This window comes from Primulina tabacum, chromosome 4, assembly GCF_025594145.1.
Source record: "Primulina tabacum isolate GXHZ01 chromosome 4, ASM2559414v2, whole genome shotgun sequence".
In the NCBI taxonomy this organism is placed as follows: domain Eukaryota; kingdom Viridiplantae; phylum Streptophyta; class Magnoliopsida; order Lamiales; family Gesneriaceae; genus Primulina; species Primulina tabacum.
In genome coordinates, this window is record NC_134553.1 from 48,891,495 (window position 1) to 48,906,088 (window position 14,594).

Below are 14,594 nucleotides of genomic sequence, written 5' to 3' on the forward strand. Positions count from 1 at the left end.
AACACATAAATAAACCATATTCAACCCAAACCAAGCTAAACAAGACCAATGAACCAGCCTAGAACTTCTATTGAACTTCAGCCCTATTTTCGAAAAGAACCTAATTCCTACTGCCATGCAAGCTTCGGCTCTTGCCCTTATCCGACTAGACCAGCCCCTAGCTAAGCCTCCTTGGACCATGTCCGAACCCCAGAGACCTGCTGGAACGAGCCTACAAGACCTATAAGCCTCAGCCCCTCAACCCGTCAACTAACGCATGTGCGCGGCCCTTCCTCTCACGTGATCCCCCTATCCCTCGAACCGACCCTTGTGCAGCCACCCTAGGACCATCATGCAGCCCTCTTAAGTCTCCTGGTCAAGCCCTAAACAGTAGCTAACCACCGTGGCCCTCAAAGTGTCCTGGCCGAAGAGTCCTTGTCCCACAAGAGTTCTATTTTCGAGCAACTCCTTCCTCCTTCATATCCAGTCCTTGTATCAGCTTGTCTAGGCCCTTAAGCCCTCTGAAACTCGCCCCTTCCCACAGTCCTATGATGGAAGCCCCTTCATGCATCATTAACACAAGTTTTGGATCACGAAATCACGAAAGTAAATGCAAGGCAACATGTTTTTCATGCAGACATACATTAAATCAATAATATGGTGTGATCGATGTGAAAAAAGAGATTAAGGCGTGCCTTTGTGTTTATTACGCACGAAAACAGCTTGGTGATTTGAGGGACGTCGACGGAGAACCTTGCTGAATTTTCTTTCAAGAAAACGCGCCTTTTTCCTTCCAAGCTTTTCGTGTGTGCGTGTGTTTTGCTAGGAAGAGTCCTAGTTTTTACTTAGGGGGAGGGGGAGGGCGAGAGTTATGGGGTTGGGTTTAGGGCCTTTTATTTGATTTAAAACTCATAGTGTAGGCTTAGACTCATTTACCTAGTATATTAGGCCCATTAAGATCATAAATAAAATTTTAAAATATTTTGTTTAGAAAAGGTTGTGAAAATATTAGTTGAGTTATCAAAAAGTTCATATTTTTGTCGAAAATCGAATACCGTTTAAAAAATACGTCTCACGTATAAAATCACCCCATTTTCGAAAATACCACACAACATATACCATATATTAAACAATTAAAAATAATTATTTAATAAAAATATTTCCCTCACATGGCCTCCGGTCTCCGTTCTTCGATCACGCCTCGAATAAGTTTTAATACATGTTTATGCATTCATGTAGAAAAATGCATTTTAAACATGTAAGCATGCACCCTATATTTAATTCATGCAATTAAAACCATTTAATTAGTCATTTTCCCTATATTCGCATTCAGTTAGGTTACGTTATCGAATTTTGGACCTTTAAATAAACTGAATGAATATCAAATATGCAAACCAAACGATCAAAAACACAAGTTCAAGTCAAGCTAATTCGTTCCAAATTAGTTCATAAAACTAGTTCTTCAACACAATCATCAATCAATCAATCTAAGAGAGAAGAAATAAGAACACGAGTAGGAAGATGCTTCTCCGTCTCTGTACCAAAATCTCTCTTGCTCTTGAATGTTTTCTTCAGTCTCTCCGCGAATCCCCCTCAAAACACAAAAAAAAAAAAAAAAAAAAAAATCCGTTAAAATATGTGAAAAGCTGTACATCACCTTTCCCTGCAGAACTCTCAACCCCATTAAGCTCAGCACCATTAACATCACCAGCAAAAGCAAAAACAGATCCAGAATTTTGGTGGTTTCAATATTAACTCCATTAAATATATCAAAACAAAATCTATTGACATGACATACAGAAATTTTTTACTTCAAGTACGTATCTCAAATATCACAATCTCTCAAGGCCAATCTTCCCTTTGTAAACATCATAGAGTTTAAGCACTTCCTTTTCATACTTGGTCACAAGTCACAAATCTCTCCAAGAATAAACGTAATAAAGATTTGAGAGACATACCAACACATCCTAACTACCCACCCACTGCCTCACGCTTAATCTGGTTACGGTCCTGGATATGGCCCATACTACAAAATAATATTGAATTTTAGATAATATAAGGGACGAAAAATACCATAATTTTAAATATTACAAAAATAGAAACTAAACATACATAAAGATCTCCTTGAATATAATCCATGGTTGGCGATATTATGGGAACCAGAAAATGTTCTTCAAACAAAAGCACACACTCAAACGGAAGTGCTACAAAGCCATTGCATCCAAAATCCGGTCCGTGACTATTCTGAACTATCACAAATTGGGTTTCTATATTGTTTTTCTTCACTTTGACAGTGCCCACCAGTAAAACCGTATGACGGCGCGACGGATCATTTGGTAGGCTTTGCTCCGATTTATTCACCCCGGTATACACGGCCTATACGTTAATTTTTGTTATTCAAATATCTAAAAATGTAATTTTATCAATGTATAAATAACTACAAATAATTTTGTAAATAAGGGATTATTATACCTTGTTAAAGTTCATGAGGCTGTCATAGAACACAATTACCCCGATAACGGGATAATGATTCAAACACTGAAGTGCCTGATCTTTAGTTAAAATCTTATATGCGCTTATTTTATATCTATCTGCCTGCAACCAAAATAAACAATTAAACACATTTTTAAACATATGTAATTAAGTTACAATTATATCTTACCGTAAGATGAGCTTCTGCCACCAAGTTTTTTAATTGTGAGGTTGCGCAACCAGTACTCGCTCGTAGACCATATTTTACAATGTATGCTAAAACATGATCTACCCTTGTACCTCCATGACCTATCATGTCATTTGGTGGTGTCGGAATTGATAATAGCTTGTGTAAGTTGTCGAAGCATTCGTTGACATCGGAAAAGAACACTCCTCGCCAATTCTTGATAGGTAATCTTAGCATTCGATAAACAGTTTCCACACATCCTATCGTTGCTACAAACGAACAGGTGGATAAAGGTGTTTGGAATATCGGATCTATTTGATGTCTTACTGGAGACAAGAAATCGTGTACGAAGGGGGTTTCAATGATTTGCATCCCATCTTGAAGGAATTCTTGTACTATTTTATTACATAAATCATCATAAATTGGCCTGTGAACATAATACAAATATAATATTATTTTAAAATGAATTTAAAAATATTTTTTTTCATAATATGCATTGTACAAGTTATATTGATACGCAATGATACATAAAATGTAATAGATTGAAAATCAATAATAATAAGTTATGCAAGTTCCTAAATTATGTCGACTGCTAGCTTAAACTAAGAAATCAAGAATTATATTTATTTATACTTGGTAGATTTATTCATTTGGTATTATCTCTTCAAGTTTTTATTATAATAAATTTTTCTATGACCCACGTTCCATGATATTTCAAATCATATTTTAATTTTCAATATAATTAGTTTCTATATAAAGGAGTGTTAATTCATTTTCAATATTGCCGAGCATGACCACTTGTGGTTGACAGAGGCCGATGAGCTTTAATGTCAAATCTTTCAGTTTATTTTTGGTTGATGCTTTTATGCACGATATTCATAAGACATTCTTCGGGAGAAGAATGTGAGTTCTCGGGAGATAACGATATTACTTGCATGTAATATATTTTATCGTTTTGAGCTTGTCAGATTAGTTGGGTGCGAAATTAACGAGCTAAAACGAATTTGTTTATTCCATGTGTGTCACGATAACTTCTTTGAAAAGATTCAAATAGTGCCACTTTATCATTATGTTTTGAGAGCTTTTTTATTGCCGGTGGTCCACAAGTGTTCAATGATTGTTGATTCATTTCTCGGTGTTCTTGGGAGAGAACAATAAACAATTTCGAAAAGAGTTTGATTATAGCGCATATTGAAAACGAGTGATGCTCATCAAATGAAGTTTACTTAATGTGTTTGTCATAGAGACGTTATTGAAAGAGAGATTATTTTAATCTGAATAAGTCCTTGTATTATATGCATCTCTCCAAAAACTAAATCAAAGTTCATAAATCAAACCGATAGTTTTCAATTAATTTGAGTAAGTTCTGTACTAGAATTATCCCATATATGCATACAAACATAACTTCAAAATAACCAAAAATATCGTCATAACTTACAAATGTTATTGTAAAATAACTTTCTATTACCTGGGAATCAACGCCATTTGCTTCACTGAAAAGGGTACGCGACAACTTAGGTGATTGGTAGAATGGCCTTTATCCCACTGCTTTCAAATGCAAAATGCCCCTAAAACAACATATTAGATGCATAAATGAGAAAATGATGAATCAGAGTTAAATGCATAAGCCTATTAATGGGCTAAATTCTCGGTTCAGTCCCATATGTTTGGAGTAGTTCCCGATGTAGTCCTAAACGAATACAATGAGCCGATTTAGTCCCAAACGTTACCAAAGTTGTCTCAATCCTATTTTTCTGTTAGTTTGCTGTCAAACTTAACAGAGTAGATTGACTTTATAAATCAATTAGAACAAAATTAAAATCCCCAAAAAATCGATACTTTCTCTACGCTAAAAATTCCCAAACTCCTCCATTTCTCCCCCCTCAAAATCCCCAGAAAAACTGATGCTATCTCTACGCTAAAAATCCCCAGAAATCCCCAACCTCCTCCATCTCGCCATCTCTCGCTGTCATCAAGGTATGTACGCAATGCTTTTGACTGGAATTAATGTAATTCTTGAAATCTTTAAATCGAAGCATCGTGAAATCTTAGAAATATAGCCGCATCTGTAATATCTTGAAATTGGGCATAATTTTTTTTCCTTGGAACCTTGGCCCTTTTTCGTCTTCTGTCAACTTCAAAACTATTGTGGCTCGAGAATCTGATCTTTTGAGTTCAGCACAATATTTCCTTATTTGATGATATTGCTCCTGTGCAGTCCCTTGCACCAGCATTAGTGCCTTTCGCTTTGCTACATAAGCTACCTTCCTCGAAATGTTTACATTCAATGTCCTGCAAATCTCTTGCTTAAACTCATCGGTTCCCATTTTAGGATTTGTCGCTATTATCGTGGAAAAATTCTTTGCCAACCACGTTGAGTTGATGCTCTTGTTGCTAAATTCCCGAAAACATTTATTATGCTTGTCATCAAAAGTTCTTATTTGCCAACAACTGTCATTAGTCATCTTTGCAACATGAATAATCCAGCGGCAATCATCATTGTTGCACTTCGCCCAAAGACGAATATTATCATTCTTCACAAAATTCACTGCCATTCCTCTTCTAATGCAGTGAGTTTGAATCGCAAATTTCGCTTCTTTCTTTGAGCAAAAAATCATACCAAGCTTCAAGTCCGGGTTTTCAGATTCTCTCTTTGGATCAAACTTTGGATAATTTTTTGCTTTTTCCTCATCAAAATCATGAATACTATCCAAATCTTCATTGTCTACGCAAACATCTTCTTCGTCGCCATCATCATCCTCCAGCTCATGCACCACTAATTGCAGATTATCTGCATTTTCTCTCTCAACAGAAATCGTATTCTTTCCTTTCGTAGATTGAATTTCATGGTCAATGAATGCATCAAACAACATATCATCCATGACAACATCTTCATCGATGTCAAAAAATTCACCGACAGCTTGAACTCCACTTTGTTCGTTTGGACCATCAATTGAATATGCATCTAAGTGTTCCATATAAATTTCTACCTCATAGTTTGTTGGAATATTCTTTCTAACTTCCAACACATCTGAATCATTTTGTAAACATCTCCTTTTATTTAGCGTATTCCCGATCTTGTACCAAAACATAATAGCATCTTTATTTTTGAATCCAAGATCATCTGCAAACCCCCACAACTCAACCATTGCTAGCTTATCAAGATCAAAAAAGTCGAAATATTCAAAACTTCCCCCAACGTATTCATCGTGTTCTCCTTTACATTTAAACCTTCCCCTGTAATGCATTTTAATAGTAATCAAATCTTGTTTTCCAAGTAAACCTACACATAAAAAAACGAAAAAACAATATAAGTCTTGACTGAAAAATGCATGATACAAAATTAAGTAAAAAAAAGTGAAAATATAATAAATTACCATAATTTGGAGTAATCTCGATTGTCGAGTTACTGCGTTTAGCCATTACTTATCAACCTTGCGGTGACGACACATAGAGAAAGTCATCGGCTGAGGAAGGAGAGAGTGAGGACGGGGATGAAGACTTCCTTCAACTGGAAATCCATTTCAAGCAATGTAACTTTCGGCTGCTAATAAATAACAAGCAATTAGCTTACGAAAAATGATACTTCGTTGAAATATTTAACAACGGATTTGACCATCTAAGATTTCACGATGCTTCGATTTAAAGATTTCAAGAATTACATTAATTCAAGTCAAAAGCATTGCGTACATACCTTGATGACAGCGAGAGATGGCGAGATGGAGGAGGTTGGGTATTTCTGGGGATTTTTAGCGTAGAGATAGCATCAGTTTTTCTGGGGATTTTGAGGGGGGAGAAATGGAGGAGTTTGGGAATTTTTAGCGTAGAGAAAGTATCGATTTTTTGGGGATTTTAATTTTGTTCTAATTGATTTATAAAGTCAATCTACTCTGTTAAGTTTGACAGCAAACTAACAGAAAAATAGGATTGAGACAACTTTGGTAACGTTTGGGACTAAATCGGCTCATTATATTCGTTTAGGACTACATCGGGAACTATCACTGAACCGAGAATTTAGCCCCTATTAATGTAAAACACAATCAATTGATTATATTCAATTTTTATATTTGAGTTATTTTTTAATTTAAAAAATTAATTTCAAATTTAAAACAATAAAATTTTAATTTTTTAAAAAATAAATAAATTGGATTTGAAAATTGTAGGGCTAAATTGTGGACTTGAAAAAACTTTGGGCTCAATTTTAAATTTGAGAACTACAATGACTTGACATAACTAAATGCCAAATTTTTTTTTACGTATACTCTAAAAATTAAGCTAAATATTTTTATGTCATCTCTTCTTTCCAGAAGATTTTGATCATAATTTAATTTACAAACGGAATTTTGGGAGTCTATGCTCCTCCTAGAGTTTTACTCCTTTGCTCGTAAAGTGGCTTGTGCCACTTATATTTTTATTTTTTTATTTTTATTATTTACTATTGTTTTTATTATTTATTATTTACTCTTCCTCCTAATACAGTTATTCATGTAAAATCGAATGTTCTCGTAATTTTAGATGATGAAATTAAAATCTAAAATTTTATATTATAAAATTTAAAAAGTACAAGGAATTTATATTTACTCCCAACTCTTTATAAATGTTAAACCATACAAAAAAAAACTCGTTTCTTTCAATTTTTTTGTAATTTAAAATAACTAATTTTAAAATTCTCATTTTTAACACAGAGTTACAGAAGGATATTTTAAAATTAAAAATTTGAAAGAAACGATAAAGTTTTTTTTATTTGTGTTGATGATTATAGCAGTAACGGGTATGTTGGTATGTCATAAATTTAATTACAAATTTAACTCTGACTCTATTGACCACGTTTGAACTAAAAATAACCCTCAGAAACAGTTTTTTGTTCTTGTTTTTCGAAAAACGGTTCCCTCTTTAATTTCCAAAACTGCGTATTGTGTTGCTCTTTATTAGGTTTATTTCCGCTGTTATTTACACCCCTAGTTCAAATTTCTTTTCCTATGAATACTTCTTAATAATATGACTTACTGTTCTGTTTAACAGATCTGATATATCTGGATTTCTGTTTTGAGAGAAACGATACCTTTTATTTGAGAGAAGCTGGCGTCTGCTAACCATGTTAAACCCATGATTGGAGGTGCAGCAAAATACTAAACTCAAGCCATGCATTGTGGTGTAAGCAAGAAGAATGAAGGGAAAACAAACTATTTACCAGCTCATGCAGTCTCTCAGATCTTCAAATCTCACCTCTACTTCACTCGCAGATTCTGATACAAATCCCCACCCGATGAAAACAAACTATTTACCTTATGGATTTGTTATTAATTTCTACTGTTTCGGGTGAGAGAATTGCATGGTTCCCACGCTTCCCTTCTTAGTATATGCATACTAGGTGGTCATTTTCAGCCGGATCTTTTGTTGGTTTATATATAGACATGTTGTACTATATATTTATAGGGTATTTAAGTTAAAATAAATATTTATACTATGTAAGTAATTGTATGTATTTGCTTAGACTAATAGCTGTGTTCATCCCCTTGCAGGCAGGTTAATAAATTGTGTTGATATGATTCGTGAACCATGCGGGTCTTTTTCGGGAGTTTCCAACAATCATTTTATTTGAATTCGATTTAGTTGTACATTAAAAGTCTCATTGGCTCTATTTGTATTCTTCATTTAATTTCATAATAACAATGTATTTTGTTTAATTACAATGCATTTCTTAATTTTTTTTAATATCCTTATGCATACCATAATTATCCAAAACAAACTATATGGTTCTTTTGAAATTTTTATGTTATAAATTGAGAATTTTAAAATCGGATATTTAAAGATTAAAAAACTATGATAAACGTACGTACATCCATAGTTTAAAATATAAATTTATTAAATGCTACACCTACGTATACAAAAAATATATATTTGATTTTAATTTCAAATTTGAGTATTTTTATGTTTAATTACTTGAAAAGTTCTCATGTTGAATGTAAGTCTATCATAGTGATAAATTAATAATTAAGAGTTCCAATTTTTATATTATACATAATATTTTATTATCAAGTTATTTGTAAGAATATAGATATATAATGTTAATTAGTTTGAATGTGTCTTAGTTTTGGTGATTATAATAAACAACATCGAGTTGTTTCAAAATTTTACAGTAACAAGATGAAAGCCAGGGACTCTATGTCGGACTTCGATCAATCTGCCTCGAAAGAGAAGTCAGTCGAGTAGTTGAGCAATGATGCATCATCATTTTTTGCGAAGAAATTTTGTAAGTTTCTAAGGAAGAACCAGACAATTTCCAAAGCTCAAGCATACACAGTCATTACAAGAAATAGTTCAGTGATGAGGACAATACGTGTTTCAACTATGGGAAAGTAGGACATTTCATAGATGAATGTTCTAAGCAAAAGAAAGATGACATAAGAATTTTATTTTTTCGGGAGTTTCCAAAGAATTTTATTTTTGTAAGTTTCTAAGGAAGACCCATGGACCATCCCTCCACCTTCGCCGTTCATTCCCCCGTTCCATTTTCAGTATGACTATTAGCAGCAAGGGAATGCATCGGGAGTGCCACCACCAGAAAATGAAGAGGATGAGTCGTGATCAACGATTCCTGATGCTAGCTGAATGAGGTATGTTATTCCATGCTTTTATTTGTTTTTTTAATGTACATTAAAGACATTGTATGTACTAAAGTTTGGGGTTATTTAATTTTAATTTACATTACGAAGATGAGCATGAAACGAAGAACGACACATTTGAGAACAGAGACGTCACTTTTTTTTTTCATCTTATGTTTCGTTTGTGTAATTTCTTGTGTTGAGATGTGTAAATGTTAAAACATTTTTTGGACGTGTTTGTTTAATTATGTATATTTGTTTTTATTCGGCACTTCTGATTTTTTTCATCTTATCTTTCGCTTATTACCACTATATTGTAGAAATAATACAATTTATACGATGCAACAATGCAAACGGTACAACAATAGAAATTATATAGTTACAATTAAATAGAAGAATCATCGTCATTATTATAATGATACAAATGGCTCTCTGTTCCGCAATCAGGTGGATTGCGTCTTCTTGTCCCTCTACGCAATCCTACATCTTCAGGATTTTCCTCGTTCGAGTAACCTGGAAAAGTGATAGGTCAAATAACATACTTCTGTGGTTGAATGTCATGCACAAGATGTTGAGGACCAACATTAAGCAAATTTGTAAAACTTTGTATGTTCGACCAAGACGGAGTTTGAAAATCCTGCTGACCAAACGAACGAAAGTCAGCAATCACTGAATCACTGAAAAACCAGGTTGAGTAGTAGAGGTTTCTGCAATATTCAACTCAGTAGACGAAATAGTAGTAGAGGTTCCTGCAAACCCACTTGGTTGGCTAACCATATCACTTCCCCACCCGAATGATGACTGATGCGAAAAAGGAGAAGGCATACTGAAATTTTGTTGGACATTAAATTGTCCGGCAAAAATACAGTTTGGATATTGTTGAAAACCAACGACATTAACTGTAGGTGATATGGTGCGTACAATTATTCGATTATACAATTGGAAGTAGTCTTCGTCAGTTTGCATCGATCGCCCGTGACGTACCCCTTTAGCAACATACCTCAACCTACTATTCCACAACTCAATTGAATTTTGATGATAATCTCTCCAATTGGTGTTTCGATGACATATTCTCGTGATATTATGCATATCATCATTGTCCACGACAGCCACTGGAATTGATTGTCGTCTTCGGAATTGTCGCACCACCCGATTAGGACGATGCATCTCCACGATATCAAAGCAAATAAGGGGACAAACACATCGTCATATTTTTTTGTTGTATGAATCAATAATCGTCTTCACATCTATGTCATTCTTCTGGTAAACGATCTAATTAAACTGTAAAAAATTGAAATGTTCAAATTAAACATCCATTTAATCAAAAAAAAATAATAATATTCACCTAATCACTATTAAATATTAAAATTCTATAATACCTCATTATAATTTATACGATCTAGAGAATCCCTTATAATTCTTACAACATGTGTTGGCGAATGTGTGTAACTAAATCTAATTTTCCACCTATAATTTAACAAAAACAATTACATATCAAAAATTTATACGAGATATATATGATATTACCACAATAATTTTTAAATATTACCATGCACCATATGAAAAAACTGGAATAATAGCATCCGGATCAATGAGATGTACAACTAATGTTAACCCATCTCGGTCGGGGTTAATGATAAGCACGAATCATATAGCGTTTTAGGGACTTTATTTTGTCGTATTCGTGCTTATCTGGCGTTTTTATTCCGAGTTTTGCGCTTAATTCGTGTTATTATTGCTATTTGCAGGTTTGACCAAAAGATGATAAAAGCCAAAGAAAAGAAAGAAAAGTCAAGCGTTGCAATGCCATGTCAGAAATACCCGGAAAAATAGCACAAGGAGAACACCCGGAGCCATACACGGACCCCGTGTAAGGGTCCGTGCTGCAAAAGCCAAGGGAATATGTTGACCGAGTCTACACGAACCCTGAGACGAACCTGTACACGGGGTCCGTGTCCATTAGCATCCGAGAGTGAATTTGACAGAGACTACACGGACCCCGCGACGGACCTGTACACGGGGTCCGTGTCCAGTGTTCCGGAAGAATGTTTGGGCAGAGTCTACACGGACCCCTATCCTGATGCATGCACGGGGTCCGTGCCCTTGAGATCAGAATCAGATTTTGGCGAAGATTTGTTCGTGATTTGGAAGAGAAATAAAAGGGAAAAACCTAGACTAAAATTGGTTGTTGAATTTTTACGTCCTAGCCGACTTTTGAGAGAAAAAAAGGCGAGAGCTTGGAGACTCTTGAATACGGCGACAGCTTGGGAGATTCGAGAGGAAAACCGCGCAATTCACACGGAAGATCCGCGCACCATTGCTGAGATTCTCTCTTCTCTTATTTTCTTATTTTCATTCATGAATTCGAATATTAATTTGATTCTAGTTTTGAATTTATGGAGTAGTTTTCTTGTGATCGGGACCACGATATGGACAAACTTTTGATGTTATTCATTCACTAGATTATTTGAATCTACGAATTAATTTATGTTATTGATTAATGTTTGCATAAATTTCGTGCTCTTAATTTGGCCAATTATGTGCATGTTTGTTGTTTGATCTTGACTCGAAAGATAATAGATTAAATTTAGCTTCAAAAATATTAATCAACACACGGTTAAATCGACTAGAAATAGTATTCGGTTTCAATGTGCGATTTTAGGCGACAGCTGTGATTCCATCGTTGAATAATGCGTTTTTGTTTGATTAAATTCAATTAGAAATAATTGGACTGTTAAATGAAAATAGGATTATAAATTCTAGAAATAGATTTATAGTTAATTCAGGGAATTTCATCGTGACATCGAATAATCTGTGGTTATTTAATTCCAGTGCATGATAATAAACAAAGTTTGGACCGTTGTGCGTTCCCGGTCATTTTATTTAAATTTGAAAATATCCCAAGTTTAAACCTGTTCTGAAAATTCGGTCTTAGTTCTTAATTTAACATATTCTAATTTAATTTTACTAGTTTAAATTATCATCAATCACTTTGTCTTTTTGCCTAGATTAAATCAAATAATTTAGATCTTAGTATTTAAATAATAGTCTCTGTGGGATCGATACTTGGACTTGTCGTCCATTTACTATAACTTGACCTAGTCCGCTTGCTAGAATTTTTCCCAACCGAAATCGTCGGTCAAGTTTTTGGCGCCGCTGCCGGGGACTATTTGTTTAATTTTAGGATAAATTATTTGTTTGAGACTAGACATTTGTTCTTAATTCTTATTTTTATAATTTTTTTAAGCATCTTTATTATAAATTGTTATTTCTGATTTTTGCTTTCTTTGGAGCTTGAATTGCACACTTGAATTTTGATTGCAGGAGTCTAGCTCGTGTTATATGAGCCGTACTCAAGGCGTCGAAAGTCTAGTGCCGCTTGATCTAGAGATTGAAAGCACTCTCCGTCGCATCCGTAGAGCTCGAAAGAACAACAACTTGGCTCTTGAATTCGAATTTGAAGAGGAATCTGAAGTAGAACTTAAACCAGAATTCAAAGACATGGCCGAAGAAGAAGATGAGCGTACTTTAATGGAGCTTCACAGAGCAGCGTTTGGAGGTTATGGCTCTAGTATTGTCCGTCCTACAATTCAGGCAAACACATTCGAACTGAAACCAACCATTATCCAAATGATTCAACTCCAAGTCAAATTTGGAGGATCACCTTCTGAAGATCCCAATGCACATCTAGAGAACTTTCTGTCAATCTGTGATACAATCAAGTGCAATGGGGTGAGTACTGATGCCATTCGACTCAGGTTATTTCCATTTTCCCTACAAAGAGAGGCTATGGAATGGCTTTGAGACCTTCCAGCTGGGTCTATCACGACATGGGATGGATTAGTCGAGGTCTTCATGCACAGGTATTTCCCCCCCAACTAAGATCACACAATTGCGAAATGAAATTACATCATTTAGACAGAGAGATGGGGAATCATTAATTCAGCATGGGCAAGGTTTAAAAGGATGTTAAGAATGTGCCCGAGACATGGTTTTTTGATAGGCCAGCAGGTTGAGACGTTCTACTATGGGGTGGATCCATCTGTTAGATCTATGCTTGATGCAGCAGCAAACGGTAGCTTATACAGGAAAACGCCAACCGCAGCGCTTGAAATCATATCAAATATGGCAGAGAGCAATGTGGGTTGGCAAGATAGCCGTAGGGAGAAGAAAGTCGAGTTCCTTGAAATGGATGCGTTAACAGCGATTACAGCAAAGCTTGATCAATTGACACATCAGATGACACAATTACAGGCAAATAAATCAATACCAGCCAAGCCAGTGCATCAAATTCAGGGAAACGGTGAGATAGTTGGTGGATCATCATCTAGTGACACGCCATTCATGCCAGATATGTCTTGTGAGGGAATACATTGTTTTGGAGGGGACTCAGTAAATTATGTGGGAAACCAGGGTCGTCAGCAATATAATCCATACAGTTTCTCATATAATCCGGGCTGGAGGAATCATCCGAATTTTGGGTGGAGACCGTCAAAAAATTCTGTTGAGCAACTACAGTTTAATCCTCCGCAGCATCCCGCACAACAAAAACCTCCTCAGCAACCACCTAAACCTCCGCAAGGTACAGGACCTTCTATGCTGCCCGGTTTCAAGCCACAGGATAGCAAGTCGAATCTTGAGGATATGCTAGCCAAGTACATAGCCGGGAATGAGATGAGATGGCAAAATCACGATGCTATGATGCAAAGGGTGGAGACTCAACTAGGGCAGTTGGCGACACAAATAGCTACACGAGCTCCGGGTTCACTACCTAGTGACACGGAAAAGAATCCAAAGGGTGTCAATGCAGTCACAGTGACATCTCCTCTGAAGCAGGAAGTAGTTGATGTTGAAGATGATGTGAAAGGAAAGGGGTCAACCAAGCAAGGGCCCGAGGATGCAAGGAAAACAGGTAAGTCTCTAAACTCAAATCACACTGTTGATATTAATTCACTACCATTTCCCCAAAGAGCAAAGCAACTGCAACTGGATACCCAATTTTCAAAATTCCTTGAAATTTTCAAAAAGCTGCACATAAATATCCTGTTTGCAGAAGCTTTAGCTTAAATGCCCTCCCATGCAAAATTTCTTAAAGAAATTTTATCAAACAAGAGGAAACTAGTGGATTTTGAGACAGTGAAGCTTTCGGAGGAATGTTCTGCAATTCTACAAAATAAGTTGCCTCCAAAAGCTAAGGACCCAGGTAGCTTCTCTATCCCTTGTACCATAGGAACTTCATTTTTTGGTAAGGCTTTGTGTGATTTAGGTGCGAGCATTAATTTAATGCCTTATTCATGTTTCGAGAAGCTAGGAATTGGTGAAGTTAGACCTACTACAATTTCCCTAAAATT

The 14,594-nt window shown here is 35.4% G+C and overlaps 2 protein-coding genes across 2 annotated transcripts; one reads left to right on the top strand and one right to left on the bottom strand.

Moving 5' to 3' along the window:
• Window positions 1–4,686: 4,686 nt before the first annotated feature.
• On the bottom strand, window positions 4,687–6,241 carry LOC142542089 (uncharacterized). The gene is made up of 2 exons (XM_075648529.1): window positions 6,016–6,241; window positions 4,687–5,921 (listed from the first exon to the last, which is right to left on the bottom strand). The coding sequence occupies exons 1-2, from the start codon at window positions 6,059–6,061 to the stop codon at window positions 4,687–4,689; spliced, it is 1,281 nt and encodes a 426-aa protein (XP_075504644.1). The 5' UTR covers window positions 6,062–6,241.
• A 6,977-nt stretch (window positions 6,242–13,218) lies between these two features.
• LOC142542090 (uncharacterized) lies at window positions 13,219–14,310 on the top strand. Its single transcript, XM_075648530.1, has one exon. It carries the CDS (start codon window positions 13,219–13,221, stop codon window positions 14,308–14,310), a length of 1,092 nt encoding a protein of 363 aa, XP_075504645.1.
• The last annotated feature ends 284 nt before the right edge of the window (window positions 14,311–14,594 follow it).

Excerpts from the sequence above, each read along its gene's own strand:
- LOC142542090 (XM_075648530.1), top strand. The coding sequence starts at position 13,219 with ATGTGCCCGAGACATGGTTTTTTGATAGGCCAGCAGGTTGAGACGTTC.
- LOC142542089 (XM_075648529.1), bottom strand. The coding sequence starts at position 6,061 with ATGGCTAAACGCAGTAACTCGACAATCGAGATTACTCCAAATTATG. Across the intron at positions 5,922-6,015 it reads CGAGATTACTCCAAATTATG|GTTTACTTGGAAAACAAGAT; the intron begins GTAATTTATTAT and ends TTTTATGTGTAG.